Genomic DNA, 20656 nt, shown 5'->3' on the forward strand with positions numbered 1-20656 from the left:
TAAGCAAACAATGACAAAAATAATAAAGACAAATCAAATTTTCTAATGGGATGTAGTTTTACAAGTTTCACCATGATTATCTGTTGGATAGTCCTGAATATAATCTTTCATAGATGCCATTTTACAGTGACTAACAAAAGTAATCTGTCCTCTTGGCATTTTCTAATTTGTAAACGATACCAAATATTGGAGGTTTTGATAAGATCATATTTATACTAATAAATATTAGAATGTTGTTTAAAGATTTACAGAGAAAATCTTTTATAGAATGTGCTTCGACAAAAATTTCTCAAAATGAAAATCGACTAAAATAATCGGTTGAGACGACGCCACTGAATAAAAGAAATGCACACGTAATACAACGTGGAACGCGTAATCAGACTTGAGTTAACTAATTTACCATAAACTAATCTTAAGAATGAATAAGATTAAGTGCTCTTATTAAAAAATATTTCACTAACACTTAAAAAATATTATTTTTACGTTCAAAAAAGAAAATCACTTCAAAAGAAAGTTTAGGTTTTATAATTTTGGTAAAATCGTCATTACCTATCCATGCCGGGTAAAATGGACAGAAAAGAAAGTATTCATCCAAAAGCATTCCCGTATTTGCCCCTTATTGAAATACTGCTAAGATGCACCCAAAATTATAACGAATGCAAAAAATGATGCGCTACGAGTGTGTTTCAATTGGTAGCGGGAAATTCAAATAAATGTTCTTTTTTTAATGTTGTACATCATCGCGTTGACAATATACGTACGTAGATACCCCTTCCTCAAAGTAATTTCTGATGTTCTGATTTACCTAGGAAAGTCCTTAAAATTAATTCAATTGTAATACGACAAACTTTAATGGGAAATATGGGATTCGCATAGAAATTATTTATTGGAGGCACCGGGAACCACCGTCTGTGCAGTTACATCCCTCGCAAACCCGCGATGATCAAAGGAGTGTCTCTAGCAAAGCCAAGCCAAAGCAGCGAGGAGGACCTACACAACCGCCAGGGTTGTCAAGAAACTGCAACCTACAGATACCTTTCACGACGGCTTAATATTATTTTACACAAAATATTTATCCTCCTATTTTAGAAAATGGTTAAAACCTATAAAAATCGCTTCAATTTATTTGTTGAAAAGGAGAAAAAAGGTTGTTATGTTATGGCCAGTAACTTATTTGAATATTAATCCATCGCCATAGAGAAACAAATTAATGTTCAAATTAGGAAGGAAATAAATGACAAATGACTTCTTCCATTACTTTCCTACCGTGAAGTATGATTTATATTATGTAGCATTTTCCAGTGTCGATAGTCACTGTTGTTCATGTATTTTTTAAAATAGTGTATAAACCTTAACAGTTATAAGTTGAAGAAGTATTAAAATGGCAAATGCAGATTTTAGAAAGGATGTGACTATGCCTGTCCGACCGAGAAGTGTCTATACAGCGCACTCCTACAATCAGGTGATCTGATCTTATACCTACAGTTTATCATGATATACAGGTAGTGGATAATGCAGTTAATTAGTTTAAGAATATTTTTAGATCTAAGAAATTATTTGAGAAAAGATTGGCTAGTCCTACTTTTAAAGAACGCCATGGATGGAGCTACTTGTATTGCAATACCAGTAGTATATATTCCTACGGCTGATAAAGTCACCCAGGGTAGGAATTGCACTGGTGATTTGCAATAACAATTCTGCCCCTAAGACGACCCACTGACCCTACGCTATTGTTTTTTGTACGTAAAAATCTTCTCTAGGGACAGCATCTTCCAGCATTCTTTTGGTCTCCCAAGTGTGGTCAATTGTGTTTTACACAGGACCCTTCACTCTTTACGTACACCAGTATGCCTTTGTGTTTATTTACGTACCGTCACTAGCTATAGATTGTCTACTGGCGTAATTGTTGATGCATGCGCAACGGGTGCTTTGCGAGCTAGTCAGCGCGTACGGATTATCCGTTTATCGCGTAGATAATCGGAAAATGCCTGAAAAGTGAAACCATAGAATGATGATTGTAGGTTCAACCATTAATCTTCGTTTTAGTTTTGTTTTTAAAGTTTCTAGCAATTTTAGAGCTTATTTGTTTTGATTTTCTTGTGTAATATAGGAAGAGTCGAACTTGTCCGCCTTCCAAGACTACAGCAAGTTCCTCGAAGGTGGTCTGGGGCAAGCCGAGCTCGTGGGCGCGGCGGGATGGCAACCTCCATGGCGCGCTCCTCTGCAGCGCAAGGCTCCCTTCTACCCAGGAGATGACATCTACCATGCTGATACATGGCGAGAGCTTGAGGTTCTTCATTACTATATTCTTTACTGTCGCTATCCTTAGGAATTAGTCCAATAAATAAGAACATGTCTCTTCACTTGCTAGGCTTTCAAATCAATATCTCTGTACCTAGCTTTCTCCTAATATTTTTTTTCATTAAGATGACTGATGTTGTGGGTGGTGCTGGATACAACGCCTCGGTGACTCCTCATGGCACCGTCTGCCTCCGCCTGAGAGACAGAGTCAAGTAAGTGCTAGTGGAGTGGATTTTATAGACTTTTTACCCCATTTATACAGAAATATCTAAATTTTAAAGTGAAGGCTAAAACTGCGGGTTATATTTCTTAACTGGAAGTCTAAGAAAACAAACTTATCTAATAAAAAAAATATGTGGGTCGTTTTGAGAGCGACTGCATGTGACACTTTTTAAGTTTAAGAATAATTTTGCAGCAAATCAAGTATTATAGATATTTAACATGTACTTAAAAACGATTTAGAGTGGACATGACGATCGACGGAGCGGTTCGTGTGACCAACGCTAAGAACAACATAATCCTGGCGCTGTCGCGTTCGGGTGCGGCTGCAGCGCTGATCCACCCTAACGGCCGGGTCTACCACTACGGGTCGAGGGTCGAGATACAGGCTCGCCATCAGCAGGGCAATAACAAGTTAGTTATCATGTTTCGCTTATACAAATCGAGGACACGCGTCCGAAATTAATAAACTTTGCTTTAGGAATAATAGCAAACTTTAATGAAATTAAAACCACTGGCACAAAACATGTTAAGAATTTTGACATGCAAAAGCTTTGCCTACAATTTTTTTTAACAATGTTCAACATCAGATTTCATTTTATGCAGCACATCTAGTAGTGCCATAGCCTAAATTCCATATACGTATGTAGTTTGACTTGAAAAAAGTACTTTCTGATTCTGAGGTGAGATTATTACAGGCAAACTTTTATCTGGTTGATTGTTGCTTGCTGGCGGCAAGTGAATGTTTAAAGTTTTAATCCAAACATCGTGGCCGCGTGTAATGTATCACTACATATAAACGGAGCATTACACTCGTATAGCCTCGTACCTACCTACCTAGTATTTACGTAGCTGGCCTGACCTAGTTCTCTCTTGGAGCCTGGACGGCAGGGATAGCACAGGCTCGATAATCAATATCATAAATATGCGTTGCGCGGTGGTATTTTAAGTTGCACTGTTGCAATGCCCGGCCGGCCTGTTTATCATTCTACAATATGGCTTGATCCTATGAGCTTTCTAAGAAAAAAGATTGAAATCTGAACGGTTCGCAATTGTAGTCAAAAATACTTGAATAAAAATATAAAATGCCTCTGTAGATAACTAGTTCTCAAAAACCACATGCTAGGTACCTAAATTCGAGGAAATATAAAATCTTCTTTATTTGTAAGGTTTGCAGAAAAGAAAGTCTTTAAATTGAATGTTTTTTTAGTTTTTTATAATATGTTCGCGCGTAACTCCGTCATTTACAAACCGATTTGAACATTTCTTTTGTATTCTAAAACTAATATCATAGGGTCCAGGATTTAATGACGGAAATCTTAACGTGCAACGTTTAAAACACTGAAAAGACAGGTGAAAGTCTGATATAATATGGTGAAGATTTACAGCTGAATTGATAATGGAAGCTGTGACCTCCAGATTACCTATATGTTTAGAATTTTGAATAATTAGATGTCACTCATATTTTACGCCTACAGTCCTCTAGAGTTTTGTAGTAAAAAGTATAATGATGTATAGGTACGCGAAGATGTGGTACAAGGGCGTGTCGTTCACGGCGGAGCAGTGCGCGCTGGTCTACTTGGTAGATGCGGCCGGCACGCGCACCACCACCGACACTTTCCTCGACATGAGCCAGGACTTCACTCTCAATGTCTTTTACAAGTAATTGCCTTTTAATATAGCTAATAGTTGATCATCGCACTCATCATCAGATCTTTCTGCTTAACCCGGTGTACCTGAGTATTAGCATTTTACAAAGAACGACTGCCTGTCCGACCTGATTGATGACCATTCTTGTGGATCATCACTATTAAGCATTCGTTGAAGAGACTGATTGATTGCTTGAAAGATGACATTATCTAGAAGGAACTGAATGACTATGGTGGATAGTGGAAATCATTATTCTCAAACTCCAAATAGATTGTTCAGCATGAGCAGCATAACTAAGTCATTTTAGTTTCTGGATTCTAAGGGCAGATTTGGAAGTAGGTAAATCCACCCAAAATGTATTAAGCATTAAATACAGCAATAATTGTGCAGTGAGTCCCGCCACGGACCTTCGTACGTGAATGAGGCGCTGTCTCTACTGCAAGCGGCGCAGTACTGGCTCACCGACGATGGTATCGACAACTGGATTATCAACAACGTGCGCGTCAGTCAGACCGCCGATGGTCTTGTCAGGTAAATACCAAATTGATGTAGCTCTAGATTTCGCAGATTGGCGTAGCTCTCAATTTGGGAATGCAAAACTTGTTTCGATAGCGTTATGATACACTCGTGAAGCGTCATCTTTAGAAAATGGCTGCTTACAAACTTCTAACAATCTCATTTTATAAGCCCATCTCCGCCAGCTTAGGCATAGGTACACAAACTACACTAAGTAGGTAGGTATACTTACATAAATTCAAAAGCCCAGCAGCGGCGTCAGTTGCTTATAGGAACTACGTTCTGTAGGTTTATTTACCGCGAAGCTTTGTGATAAAACTTAGTCTGCGCTTATCGTAGCTTCTAAATAGGTCTTCAGTTCCGCGGAAAGGCTTTACCTACTTGTCTAGATAATTTGCTTTATTCAGAATATTATTTAATGTAATTTTTTTATGCAAATTAAGTCACTATTATTAAAACAACTGTTTACTATGAATTTTCAAAGTAAGTTGTTTTTTTAAGTGATACGGACGTTTGTTTTCAGTGAACTTGAAGTTGGGCCTAAATCTGAAACTTTTGTACCTATATGATTACACCACCTAGTGTTAATAAATGTACCAATTTACCAACTAATATTCTAGTGCATGTACTTAAGGAGCTGAATGCCGAAATTGGCTTGTCTCACTTTTTGACCAAATCTATACAGTTTTTGACGGTGAAAAAAATATAGGTACCTATTAATCTTGAACATATTTCTGAAAACCCTGTTAATTTCAAAACACGTTTTCGAAAAGTTTCCTCTATACAAAAAAAATGTAAACTTACCTCTAAAATGATCTTCCAACAAAAATATCTGTATCATCAAAGTACATTGATAACATTTTTATATTAATGAGTCCATATGTAAATACAGAACTTGGTTAATTTTTATTTTTGATTACTCAACTCATTTTAAAGCTATTAATTGATATGAATGTTATGAATGGCTAGGAACGTTTCTTCAACAGGCTTCTCTCTCTTTCTCTTTGGCAGATACAATATCCTGCAGTTGTCTGCAACAAAAAGTTTGTTAGATTTTCTTGGAAGGTAAAAAATATCGTGACCGATTACGTTACTAATACGTGAACAAAATGGGTAATAGGTGTCAGTTACATGTAGGTACATAAATAAACCGCGTTTCCATTTAAACGATAGACAGGACTGTCCCTTACCGAAAGCAAATTCGCTTCCACGTAGTCTGGCAGCTCTGGTTTCAAGGATTACTTGTTAATTTCACGAGATGTTGCTGCTTTTAATACCTGCCCAATGTAAGAATATTGTGAACAGTTTTTCAATGTAATTTGCCCTCAGCATATTACTATAGTTCGGCCGCTCAGAGAATGCGTTTCTGACACATCGCGATTGAACTGACGACGTAACTTTGTAATGGCGTTGCAGTACGATAAAAATATTTTTGCTGGTTGTTTATCGTTTTAACAATTGTTGAGCATTAAAACAACATTATTATATCAATAATAATCAATGAATGTTGTAATTTTGTGCCAAATTGAGTGTCAAATAACTTGGTAAACAATATTTTTCTAAATCTATACTGCGCTATTACAAGGTTATGTCAGCGCTTTATATTTGTAGTGCTGTGCTAAAAATAACAGGCAAGTATCGTAATCTGTTCTGGTTGATGGTTCTTATACAGTTATACTTATAATATAAAATAATACGTTTTGTTTTTCTTTTTAAGAATTTGAAAATAATGGACTATAGGATAACTTTTATGAATTATAAAAATAAAACTATGATCAAACTGAACGCGCGAAAGAAAGTAGCATTTTTATATTTAGGTTGAAAATGGTAACCCCAAATGGCATCATGGGCCGTCATTTTGTGACGCTAAATAGTCATTTGTTGTCGTTTCGTGCGCTAAGACTAAGTGCCCTGCCTCATTAGGACGCCAATCGCGACGTCGCCGGCTACGTATCCAAGCAGTTAGTATTGAAATGTATGGAACCTAACTCACTTGGCGACGGTTTGGTAACGTCACCAAATTGGAGGCGTGGCCTCGAGCTACAGTTACCTATGTGGCTTCTGGCTACCGTGGCAACTTGGCGACGTGGCCACAGTAGCCACTATAATGTACACGGTAAAGCGCACCTCCCTCACACAGTCGCCAATGTGGTCGCCAGTCAGCTTGCAATTTCTTGAGCGACGACGTAAACAATTGACTGTCGAGACGCCATGGCCACTCGACTTGGCGACATTTGGATGCCAGAAGTAGCCAGACCTGTGCCGCTGGCGACGTCGCCATGGCGTCCCAGTGAGGTAGAGCTCTAAAAACCAGATTTTGGAAGATTTTGACCGAGATATCAGGATTGATTCTGTTATTGATAATACCTAATATACACGTAATATACACGTAGGCGAAGATGATGATGAAGACACCACCTCCTCAAGCGAATCGGAGTCTGATTAACATTCTGTACGCACATTCAATTCAATGTGCTTACTTTATTGCATAAAAATACAGATTGTAACTTTGTAACATAGAATAAATAAAACGATTTTATTATATGAATATTACCTTTTTTTGGTTTCCACTTAAATAACTAAAATATAAATTTTAAATGATTCCGCCAATTTAAAACGAAAATAATCTTAAAATAATGCGGCGGTTTATTTTGGGGGAACGGTAACGAACTCAGTGTTATGTTGTGCCCATCACTAGTCCTGACTAACTGATAGGTGTCAGGAACGCATTCTCTGAACGGCCGAACTATAATCTGTGATATTACTGCCCACTTAGGTTTGATACCCAAAATCGAGTCTAGGTTGTTTATTACAGAAACGAAATAATTCATATGCTCTTGGTGAATGCGTAATGTGAAGTCTTATTCCAACCAAATCCGAGAATCAGCTTATTTTTGTGCACTTAGTAGATAAAAACCCCTATTTCAATTTATAGTTCAAAAGGCCCAAATTCGGAACAGCAGGGCGGGCAGTGGAGGAGTGCAGCGGAGCGTTTGAGCGTAGCTTGTAGTTGTAGGGTGCAGCGTGCGCGCAGCTAGTTTTCATAGGAAAATCCATACTTTCAGTAGTTCAGCGTGCAAGTTTAAAGCGACGCCCCGCTTGTTGCGAATTTGCGGCACAAGATCTAGGTATTGTTGATTATTCTTAATACATACTGTTATTTAGGTACCTGTCCTGAAAGTACCTACAAAAAAACTTAATTTTTATCATATTTGCCTCAGAAGGATGCTCTAGCTTTTAGGATTGATTGATTGGTCTGCAAGCTTAAATACCACTTACCTTTTACCTTTACTTACGAAGCCACGGTCTATTATCTTATTAGTTATCAGTGTGTGATAATATAATCTTTGTTCTTCACGGCTATATATACCAATCCCACACAGCGTTCCTGGAGCCCGATTCTCCTAAGTTAATATTGTCAAAATCTAATAGAAATTGAATCGCAATATGATCGTAATAGGAGTTTTAACCTTATCGGGCATTCTGCTACTAATATAAGACCAATCGTATTCCAATGACATTCGATTGGATTGCGATTAGTCTGCTATTTTGGTGATTTTGGTCTATACGGTAGTTTGCTGTACAATCATTTTGCAATCGTAAATTATTTGCAAACAGATTGATTCATTATTTAATGACAGAAAAGGATAAAACTTTTATTTCAAAGAAAAAATAGCGGAATGCCACATACGCTTCAATCGTAATCGAGTCGGGATTGGATCTCAGTCGAACAGAGTCGAACGTGAATCGTATTTCGCTTAAGTAAAATTAGGAGAAACGGGCCCCTGATCTTTTCCGTTTAGATACCTAGCACACATTAAGCACGCAGCGTCTATTAATTTGCTTGTTTATGCATTATAATTTTCCAGTTTAAATTGTGGATCAACAGACATTGAACAAAACATCTTTCATCATCGACATTCATCATCATTCTTTTTATCGTTCCATTGCTAGGCTTAGGGCCCCTCACACACAGAAGGATTGAGCGCTGTAGCTGGTGCTGGGCTTCGAGCGGCTTGGTGATTGTAAACATCATTGTCCATGTTTCCTTGAGATTTTTTCCTTCGCCTTTAATCAGCCACTGATGTCCAAGATGTACCTACATTTGCATTAGTACTTGCTTGACCCTATATCGAACCCACATACTATACTTTACCCTCTAGGCCAACACGACATCCCACATCACTAAGATCTTGATACTAGGGGCCTTACTACAAAAACTTTAAACCCTGTTTTACACTTGTCTAATAAAATTTTGGCTGCAAAATGAACCATATGTCAACGTCATAATTTGACATTTTTTTAGACAAGGCATAAACTGACGTTTAAAAGTTTTTGTGGTAAGACGGTAGATGTTTATCCAGTTCAAACAACTTCGTTAAAATTATGTATAAAAGTTTTCCTGGGAATTTTTTTTGTTGCAGGATCCACCGTTGCAGCCACAAGTACCAGTTACGCACGAGTCCTACCAACGGGTCGGCGTCCATCACGAGCCCCTTCCTACACTGTACCGCATCGCTGGGCCAGACACAACATCTGTTCGTACGGTAAGAATACTTAATTGATAGAAGTTTATAATTAGTTAAATAGTGACTGGCTAAATTCTTCCCAGTTTAATAAATCAGAAAATATTTTTTTATTTAGCAGTAGAATTCAGAAGAGGTTCATTCATCAGAGTGCTTAAAAATAGCAGATGGATCAACACAAGTATTCCTAAACATTTTTGAATTAGAATTCAATTTAAACAATTGAAGTGGTGTTGGTTATCCAAAGACATAATGGTTCTGTATTGAGTACTTTTAGACTGTCAATTTCCACCCGATAGGCTTGTGAAGTACAAGTTAGCTATAAACAATACGTATTGGTTGACAGTCGCGGAGAGAGGCGGATGCACTTCGACGGCAACTCGTTCATAGTGCGCAACGCGGGCCACTCGGCCGGCTTCGACGACAAGAATCAACTGAAAGTGTACTGAAACGCCTCCCTCAACTAACAATATTTAGTTAAGAACTCCGACTCTAGACCTGACTCTTCGAACCGGTATGATCACCGTCGAATGTTGTACAGAACACTATAGACCACAGCCGATTGTCTTATGTAGTGCCATTTTATAAACACTGACAAATGTTTCCTCTATTCTGTCTAGATTTGTTTGAAACACGTGGACAAGTCGTGTATAAAGTTGACGGTGTACCTGCTTTTCTTTTTTTAGTGATGCCAGTGTGTAAAGCTTGTGAAAGTTTTTGAGATTTTTAATTTCTATCGCCCACATGTTTATAGCTGCCAAGCTGCTGTTTTTTATTTTGTTGAACTTCGACTAGCGCCCGCGGTGTCATAGTGATTAAGATTACAGTTTCATGAATAAGTGTTAGATCATCAAAGTGCCATAATGTTATGCCGTAACACATTGAGCATTTTGTAATTCATTTTTTATAGTGTTACCAACTTTACAATAGTGACAACGAGCAAAAGCAGTGTTAATCTTTCAACTGTTTATATTTTCATATACATCTATTAAGATGCAATATTTTTTTGTAAAACATATTTTATCGTATTTACGAGCTTGCGTTGTTTGAGAAACAAAAACAATCCGATTTATCATAAACATCAAAAAGCAAATAAATCAGATTGTTAAACTAGGTTACATATTTTCAACGCAATCATTACTTAGTATGAGCAGTTGCGACGACGGTGTATATGAGCACAATGAACATAGCGTTTCCGCAACGTCAGTAGGTTTTATTATTTATTATCGCTTTTTGAAGATATTAATAGTTTAATGAAGTAACGTCTGGTCGAGTCTTGAGCTTGGCAGTGTTCATAAAAACATTGTTGTTTTGGAAAATACGACTTGTCCTCATTTGTTTCTTTGTGTATAAAGCTTCAAGTAATACTTTGATATGAAGTAATAAAGCAATGAATGCTTCAAACTTGTCTTTGATTTTTATTTAAATTGTACCCTACCTAAAGTTCTTTCGCGATTTGCTGATCTGCACGATGTGTTTCTCCATAACCCTTTAGGAGCTAACGGGCGTTGAATCTGTTGTCTTTCCCTAGGCAGGAGAACCAAAAGAACTTTATTGCCATTAGATTGCCACCGACGGGTTGACCCGCGACCGAGTTTTTTCTATTGTTTCACACGCCGGTGCAGGCGCTCCTTTCTTACCGGTGGTGTGAGAACGTTCTAAGGCCGGGACACCAACAAAGCAGAGATCTGTGCACCGTGTTATAGGTATGCAGTGCGAGGAGATTTTTTTTTTAGCTCGGGGGGACTCTACCAAAGCTGTCTCGTAATCTCTCGTTTTCGCTGCGCGTCGATCGCGCACAGCTCACATCTTCGCTTCCATCGCGCCACACGAATCGCATCTCTGCACCGCGAACTCCATCTTGTCCGCTCGTCTAGTGTCCGCTTTGATGGAGATAAGCCGTACAGGCGATGTCAGGCTTGCCTTCTCGTCATATCGCCACCACTGGAGGTATTCTGTAGTATGTAATAATTTGTAAAACTTCCTTCAGCTCGTTATAAGGTACAGACCTCCCAACTAGCACACTAGTGGAAATAGCAGCCTATTTTGCAACTGTTAGCTGTACAGTAGTGCTTTAGGGGTTCCGATAGTAACTTTAAGTTCTACTTTTGCTTCCGTAGCTGCTCATAGCTGTAAATATCACTTAAGGCAGCAGAAACTGAACCAAATGTCACCACTCTAGGTTTTACAAGAGATCATTCTACAACCCATTTGCAGCCTACATCTTTAAAAGAGAGTTCAAACAATTATGTTAAAGGTTAAAGCTGCAAAAAAGTTTATATTGCCGCTGATGTACGCGTTAGAACTGCATAAAGGCTCTAATTGTAGACTTTTTAACGGAACTGTATAAAAGATATATTTATCACTTTTCTGCCACTAAAGGTTCCATTGCAGAAGTGATTTGTTCTTTTGTGCAAACTTAAGTAGGAATTTGATCCTCTGTTCTACTTATAGCCGCATTAAGGCTCCACAATAGAAGCAGGAGGTTAATAGACATTGCCTGCTCATTTGGATACATTCTGTTATTTTATTCACAAACACAAGCAAGGGTCCCGTAGATTTTGTTTTCTCAATTACTGATAATGAATCAGTTACAGAGGAAAAATAATGTTTGTTTTGAAGTAATAAAAAACTTATAAAAAAAAGTATGTTTTTATTCCCGAATATAAAAAAAATCTGTAGCTCCATTTATTTACTTTAATAAAATATATCTAAATATCGAACAAGCAACTTACTAAAAACGAATGTAGTCCAGTATGTAATTTCAATATCGTGTAGGCATGTGATATGAAAATATTTATATAATAATAATTTATACATTTTACGATATTCTGAGGTAATTATTGAGGCGCTTTAAAAATACTTCAACAATATCAACTATATTCACGATAAACTGATCTGCGTTTGTAGCTACTTACCATATAACACAAAATGTAGCTCAAAAACACTTACCTTCACTTAATATTTATTTGTATTTAGTAATATCTGACTCAGGAACAACAATTATATTTTATAAATGAGAGACAAGGTGAACTATCAGTGAAGTTTTCTTCATTCAGCTAAATTTGTCATTCATTCAATCATCGCCATAAGAGCTTTAGTATGGTAATTATTAGTTGCCGCTCCTGTATCGCTTTTATGCCTCTACTATGAAGTTCTAATGGAACTATAGACTGGCTGCAAAGCTGCTGTATAAGGTCTGTAGAGCACGCTCTGGCGCTTGAGCTTGGCACCTTTGGTAATAATCGGATTGGCTCTAAAGCTCTTAAGCGACAGTTTTGTGCTACTTGGGCTAATATAGAACCCTGGGGCATTAACACTTTTGCGTTCTATAAAGTTTTTAGGTATAGGCACTTATTTTAGTAAAACTTGCCCGAAAGTCTCGCGTTCTTTATTTACCTAATCAATAATAAATTATTGAAACGTTATATTTTTTCAATGTTGACCCTGTGTGGGTCTAAGGTCTCTTTTATGACATTCTTACGCAGAAGAGCGCTTCTCTTTGTTCAGATCTTGCTATTCCTGAGCACCGCCTCACGAAATTAATTGTAATACTCTGATACGTGTTGGTGCATTTACAACGATTGTAATTATAATTGACGTTATTTCTATGTTGTCGAATTTTATGTAAAGTATTTTTATATTATGTATTACCTCCTCCATGTTATTCAACTGTATGTAGGTAGGTATGTAGTAGCATTCATTTATAGGTAGAGCTAATAGATCTTATGCACTAGCTGTTGCATCGAATCGAGCGAAGCGGTTTGAGAGTGGGTGGAGGGCGGCGGGCGTCTTCGTGCGGTCTCGTGTGGCTGCGCGGTAGCGCTGTGCGCAGCGTGGAACGCGGCGCGTACTTTGTATTGATCGGTGGACACGCCGGTGGCGCCGCGGCGCGGCCCCTGCCAGCGTCGCGCTCTTACCTCGTGCTGTAGCTGTCAAATCCAAGTGACGTAACCGCTAGGGCGGCGCGCACACGGCCGCCGTCAGCTGCCCGTTCAGTACGTCCGTGATTGCTCCCGCCGTGTTGCACTCGACGCCTTGCGTCTGCGGTCCAGTGCACTGTGTTATCTACGCCGTTGATTTCGCGAGGCAGGTGAGGTTGGGGCCGGCGTGGCCCCGGCCGTTTGAGTGTACCCGGCTCGCTATTGATCGCATCTCGTCTGACTATTTCAATGTTTATAAACAGCCGGCCGCATCCATTCGCTCCCTCTTGTTTTTGATACGTTCGCCTGACAGCGCGCGATCCGGACGGCTGATCCTGAATGCACCGGCCGCACCGGCGGCAGCGACGCACCGCTCGGATTCAGTGCACGTATGTACGCTTGCACTTGTTTATCCCAAATTTATTTCCTATCCTACTCTGACAACAACGCATTTACGCAGCCACGGCAAACTATTAATACTAGGTGTTCTCGATACATGAATGCAAGTAAACATAAACATTATGCCGAATTCAAAATGCGGACATCGATTCGAACCCCCAAATATATTTTGGCGTGATAATCGTAATAGGTTTGGAAGCGTAATCCATAGTATTCCCACACTTCAGAATTAGAATGATGGTCGTCCGGTCGGTCCACTACAAGATTCAAATGATGCAGGTATCTCAATTTCATAGCTTCATTGAACACACATGTGGGAGGGAGGGAAGAAATGTAATAATAAAAATATAAATAATTTTCTAAAATAATACGAAGTATATTCTAGTGACACATGGATTTAATTTGCATGTTATTTGTAATTTTTGATAGCAATATTACAAAGTTAAATAGGTTAAATGAATTTGCTTACTCCTGTAATCGCAATAAGCGCGATTCCTTCACGCGTTAACCTACTTGGCATAGCTTTTTCGTAGACGTTGACCCCATCGCGAAACTACACCGCTAAGTTATTTGATGGACTAATTTTGTTCTCTCCAAATCAGTTTGTAATAAAAACTAAGGGCATGGGTTTGTTTTTCATAGTTTACTGTTTAAGAAACAAACGTAAATAGAAGTTGTTGTAACCGTTATGATTATTTCAGGTTTCTTTAATTACCTGGGTACCTACTTGATATATTTTAATTATGACTCCTACGATTTACATAAAGAGTTCATGCTAATATATTTACGAATTCAGAAGATTATAAAACTCGAAAACCTTCACATTTATCGGATTTGGGTCTCAATGCTTTACATTATACCTAGGTACCTAATAAATCAGTACGACCTGGTTTTGGTAGATGATTAAGTGAGGTCATATCTCAAATTCTAGCTCTGCATGATAGCAGGAAATGTACATTTTCTTACATTCGCGACTTCGGTCTCCTAAACGTAGGACATCCTGTAGTTGTTGAGTTTGCGAGTCATCATGACGGAAACGATGAAAGTGGACAGCGACGCCGCTGCGCCGGCTGAAACTTCAAACTTGCCTTGTGGGTCGACCTCTAACCTATTAACTTATTTTATAGTCAAACGTAGGTACTAGCTATAGTCTGCAAATCTGATATACATGAACTTAATGTATTCATTGCCTTATCTGAAGTACGTAACTGTACTGTGTGTCATGTTTATTTACTTGTGTACATTTGCACTATACATGCACTGTGCATGTTTTTATCACACCCATGTCTATATCCACTCTACATCGATATTAGATGAGATTTTCGAACGTACAATAGACCTTTTAAAGGTTTTTGAATGTGACCTCACAGTCTGGATTTACCTGACCGAGAGACATGATATACCTACGAGACCTTTTGTGAATTTGCTGCTACAATTTTGGTAACTACTGGGAAAATACGCGACCACTTTATACGAGCGTCGTTAAGGAAGACTTTCGAATAAAGTTTGACAACCATCTGAAGACAAGGTTTTAAGTAGCAAGCATATGGCTAGGGAAGGCCCGGCGACCTTGTACCACTTGCAGGTGATCGGTTGGGAGACTATACTTACTTATTAATAGCTGGCCAACCAGATGTATGGTCTAACATATAGAGAAATAAAAGAATAGCAGCTAGTAATAGTAATATGATTAACATTATAAGGGTAGGAGAACTACTTGAGGGATCTGGGATATAGGTCATGTGGGCACATAGTGTGTGGTGCATTGAAGGCAACGTAATAGCCAAAAATACAACGATTTACCCACATTAAGTCGGTTTGATTAAATTAACGTAATGTAGGATGTCGTTATCAATCTTTATCATTGTCTATCGGCATCGGTATATTTATCAAAAACTAGACAATATCTATTTCAGCGGATAACTAATGTCTGTAGTTGTCTAGTTAACTAGGCGTCTTATCTCATCGTAACGCATCTGATATTCTATTTCGGCCTCTTTATTGGCAGAAAAGTCGTGAAACAAAGGAAATTAAATCTGGACTTGTAGTAAGTATACCTACGCGTGATTGGAACATTTTGGCCAGCATTGACAAACAGCTTTATTTACAAAACTCGCTTGGTCACGTTGGGTATTATTAGATGCTACTTAGGTAAATGCATCGCTCCATGTCGGGTGATGTCATACGAACAAACAAACATTGAATGTCGTACAATAGCGTCCCTCTCCCTGCCCACGTCACCTGGGTGCGCCGAATCTATGTCCACTGTCCAACTTCATTACACGGCAGCTACACTGTTAACATGATGGCTATGTTCTCTACCTACATCATGGTCAATCCAATAAACATGTTCCCATAATTTCTTGGATAGTTCACCATTAACGAAGATGAATTTGAGAAATTTACGGACACTGATAGAAATAAATAACCTTTTTTATGCTCTAAATAAGAATAGGTCATGCCATAGCCAAAATAGCGCCTGCAAAGGAACCCTGCTGCATTGTGAAAAGGTGACACCGAAGCTGAATGTTTGGGGTGCGCCACTGACATCGCCAGGTACTCTCTACCTACTCACCACTCTTAACAGCTATTTTATTTGATAACCAATGGCCATAACTTGAGTTCCAAAAACTGGGGAATCTTGGGGACTTTATTCAGTAAAAAACAGTCTGATTGAATCCCAAACGACTATTTGTAATTTTAATGAGAAGTCAATAACTTCTCTTTAAACGTGTTGCCGACTTGCCGCCAGTCTTGCAAATTGGGAGCTTTTTATAGAAAAGAAAGGAAAAGTTTAAATGGCTTCAGTGTCGTTGGAGTAATTAAAAGTCTACAATGTTTGCTTTGTTAAAATTGTGTATTGTGTTGACAACTTGAGTAGAACACTCGCGCAGTTTTCCCCTCGCGTCATAACGTTGTTAGCGTTCGTTTTTGTTCATAGTTTATTTTTATGTCGGTTAGATAACATGCACCCCTTATGCTCTAGATCAGAATATAGACAACAGACTGTGCAATATACTGATACTACTGATACTATGTGCACGTTGTGCTGATTTTATAATATGTGTTTTCATGTTATATTTGGTATAACAAGATATGTTTTACACAATCGGACTCTTTTAATGTGTGTTCGAAGCAATATTTTATGTTGATATGATATAGGTAAATGCCATGTGCCAGGACTACAAATTATTGCGAGAAAAAATATCTTTCGCAGAGTTTATCGACTTGACTTTATTTTAGTTGCGAAATCTGTGGTGTGTACGTTGCATTACAAACCTGCTTTTGCTTATGTCATTAAAATAGCGAAACAGTCGCAATGTATGTGCCTACAGTGCACGAATAATGTGCGTTAATGATTTAATTCAATCAAGTGGTATTTTTCCTGTCGTCTTGATGTTATGCACACATGCACCAGTGGGTAAAGTAATCACGGAAGCAGAACAACAACAAACATATTCGATCCCACCGGAAATAAATCGTAATGAATCAAGCAACCACTTTACGTTTATAATATTTCATTTGCGAGTCCTGTATGAGAGGATGCATTGCGTTGCACACTATTCATAAAAATGAATTGATTACATTCTTCATGGTGCATTGTACTAGTTTACAGAGATGCTTACTAGATAATGTAAATAGTTCCTTCCTGCCATGATCGTCTTTTTACTTAGCTTTTTATTGATTAGGTTGAAGGCTACCGTATTAACTACTGTTGCGGTATTGTATAAACAAACAAACAAAGACAGTCCAAACAATAGACATAGAGTAAAAAGGAAATTAAGATCTTATGACTGCTCTATTTATAAAATAACAATTGGAACTCACAAATAGCTGCCATATGTACGGGATTAAAAATAAATGACAATCCTTAGTGTATAAATTTCTATTCACAAAGTGGTATGTAGGTAGTCCTACGACACATCTACAATTACACGCGAGTAGGCAGGTTTATTATACCTCTGCTCGACATGGTCTATTTAACAAACGTCTTTCTCCCTAGGTCTTGCTAACACTTCCCTGTACAGTCGCTCTCATAAATAAATTCACAGCACTGACCTTCATTTAAATGATGATGACGTTTTCGCATGTAATTTTATGCTAAGAACTTTTATAGATTAATAAAATCAACACAAAAAGTTACAAAATTTACCACTAATAAAGACGTGAACTCAAGCACGAAGGTTCGGTAGTTCAATATATCTGTAAAAAAAAACTTTTTACTAAAAAAAACCGACTTCACAACACACTGAAAGTGACAAAATAAAACTTTTGACAAGGCTCTAGAAGTCGTACTGTGTTTATTTTGAAACCGACGACTTCTAGAGCCGTGTCAAAAGTTTGATTGTCCCTGTCAGTGTTTTATGAAGTTGGTTTAAAAGTTTATGAAGTTTTTTAGTTTATGCATTTTAGTTTTTGGGTCCAAAACTGTAATATTTTTAATACCCACAGTGGGAGTCGTAACTTATATTTCGTTGTAACAAAATATTTAAGGGAGTTCCCTAAACTGCACTTTGCCTTTAGTGTCAAGTCTGATATGGTATCATGACATTTTTTGGTGTAAAGATCTCGTCAATACAAATGAAATAGGTTCCCTTGCTTCGTCTCCATCATCAGATAACCTTCACGGTCATATGGACTCATCACTACACACTATAAAACAAAGTCGCTTTTTCTGTCCCTATATCACTATGATACCTACATCTTAGCTAAAATCTTTAAAACTACGCAACGGATTTTGATACTGTTTTTTTAATAGATAGAGTGATTGAAAAGGAGAGTTTATATGTATAATGTATGTAGGTAGTGTATCAGCATTGTACCCGTGCGAAGCCGGGGCGTTTCACTAGTCCGATATAAACACAAATAGGTATCAAGTTTTTACTCGAGGCGTGCTCAAACAAGAGTTGCCTTCGATTTCTCAGGGTTACCATAATCAGATCCTGACCTGGTAACGAGACTCAGCTGCGAGTATACTCTGTCAAGTAAATAGGCCCCCCTCCCTCTCAAATCTTTATTTTGTACAGATAAAAAATCATCGACGAGTAAATAAATAGAGTAAATATACAATTTCATAAATAATCACCTACTTAGAACGACGCGAGACGGTTGGCCTGCATGCACCTGAGCCTCACTCGGGAGCTTATTGTTACATTTTCGTATCTTTCATGAATATTAATGTTTTGAATTATATGTATAGTGTTCGTTTGAAATTCTTAAATGCAACCCACCAATGCATTTTTCTTTGAAAAATAAAGCAACGCAAAATTATTTAAGAGTGAGTAAGGTGGCTCACTAGCTCGAATACTCTTATCTGAAGCATACTTATGTTCGATACAGGAACAAGAGTATTCTTACATTATGTGGCATAAGCTCATTTGAGATATTTTTTAAGGCTTTTTGTAGAACCGTTTTTTTACGTGGTAGGGGCACATATTTCATTTCATACATGGATTTGTTATCATAGATTGCAAGCAGTAAAACTTATCACGCCATTAATATTGCACTTTCGATAACTGCGTTATACAGTCGCATGCCCTCAAACGCTGAATGGCATTACCAATTCAATCAGCATTTCCATTATTCGTGACAAAATTGTAAACCTCTTGTAACCTTAAATTTTTATAAAAATCGTGCAAGTTTTTGTGCTAAAAACTGTTTTGTTAACGGTACTATTGATATTAATTTTGCAGGCTCAATAAATACAAATAGGTTGATACCTTTCAATTGCTTTGCACACACTCACCTATACCATACTAAATGTTTATAAGTACTACAATGGAGCGGCGAAATTAATTAACACATATCGGTTTGTAAAAATGATAACTCAGCTTCTCAGTAATGTATGGACCTATAAATAACCTACTACTTTATAGTACGCTATAATGCAAGTCATTTTTATTTATTTATATTTTACGAGGATATCCGTACCTAGCAGTACTGCGCATGTACCTAAACATAGTGCACCACACTACCGCGAGATTGAATAAAATGCGGCTACTTCCTAGATGGCACGTGTGAGAATCGGTATGGCACATGTTCTAATTAGTTCAGTAACGATTGCAATCATGTGTACCGAGAGCCACCGTGTGCTTCTGTGACGAGTCTCGTCCCGGGTTCACCGGAGGGGACTGACCTTTCCCTCACCGTGGAATATTATTTCACTGACATTCCCACACATTTAATCTTGATATCATCAAAAACTGTGCGCGTTGTATGATGCGGCGCAAGGATTTCAAAATCTCGTCTTAAAATTAAACTTGATTTTATATTCTAAGAATTTTGGACTGCTCTGATGTTACTAACGGTTGCAAGTTGTTACCTAAGAATAAACACGGTGTCTAAATTATAAAACATATCAAATAAATATAAAACTCATATAAGCTGCTTATGCGATTTGGATAATGATTGTTTTATTTGCCCTGGGTTCAGTATATTGTATTGGCTTTAGATCTTGGTACCTATCTTAATTTGGAAGTAGGTTCTTACCTCGTTTCAATCCAAGATTCCCCAGCACACGAGTGAAACCGCGGTAAAGACTGATATCTAACTAATTATAACGTGTTTATGATAGAGCCTTGACGACGACTGGTGACGGTGACTTACTTGCGTCAGGAGGAAAGGGAAAACATAAAACTTCCTTTAGAAGTTTTCTCGTTACCACAGCAACGTTTATTTGCAGGCTGTAATTGAGGATGTTATTCGGAATCGGTCTACTACGTTGTGAAACTATCTTTACTATGGATTATGGAGGTTTCTTATGATATTACAGGAAATAGCAAGATGTTTCACAGAGCGCCACGCGAGCTTTCTTTCAACCTCTATTATGTCATGTCTAGCCTCTTGTCTCAAGTCCTTCACTAGCGCCTTCTTATAGGATGCGCGGCCACCAACAACCTACCCTCGGCACGAACTGGGTGTCTAACATACTTAGACATGAATTACTTGAATCTAGTTGTTAGTTGCTTCAGCTTCACCAGCCACCCAGCAAGTTGTTTCAGCTTGCTGAGTAGCTTATGGTCATGGTAATAATAAATTAGTAAACGAATCCGATAATTTTTATGAGCAGTCAACAAACTTCGAATTCCCTGCCTACCTACATAAGTGTAATTTAAACAAAAG

General features: G+C 38.0%; 2 protein-coding genes across 2 annotated transcripts in view; both read left to right on the forward strand.

Annotated features, from left to right (window-relative positions):
* Positions 1–1225: 1225 nt before the first annotated feature.
* On the forward strand, positions 1226–10620 carry LOC110378210 (uncharacterized). Its single transcript, XM_021337373.3, has 8 exons — positions 1226–1462; positions 2111–2290; positions 2428–2513; positions 2764–2934; positions 4039–4182; positions 4561–4701; positions 9111–9233; positions 9559–10620. Exons 1-8 carry the CDS (start codon positions 1382–1384, stop codon positions 9659–9661), a joined length of 1029 nt encoding a protein of 342 aa, XP_021193048.1. The 5' UTR covers positions 1226–1381; the 3' UTR covers positions 9662–10620.
* A 2449-nt stretch (positions 10621–13069) lies between these two features.
* The window catches only part of LOC110378211 (uncharacterized protein), a 32056-nt gene continuing 24469 nt past the window's right edge, over positions 13070–20656 (forward strand). The window contains exon 1 of the mRNA XM_049841489.2: positions 13070–13524. The gene's annotated coding sequence lies outside the window, so the exon portion shown is untranslated. The remainder of the gene's footprint in view (positions 13525–20656) is intronic.

This window comes from Helicoverpa armigera, chromosome 1, assembly GCF_030705265.1.
Source record: "Helicoverpa armigera isolate CAAS_96S chromosome 1, ASM3070526v1, whole genome shotgun sequence".
In the NCBI taxonomy this organism is placed as follows: Eukaryota; Metazoa; Arthropoda; class Insecta; order Lepidoptera; family Noctuidae; genus Helicoverpa; species Helicoverpa armigera.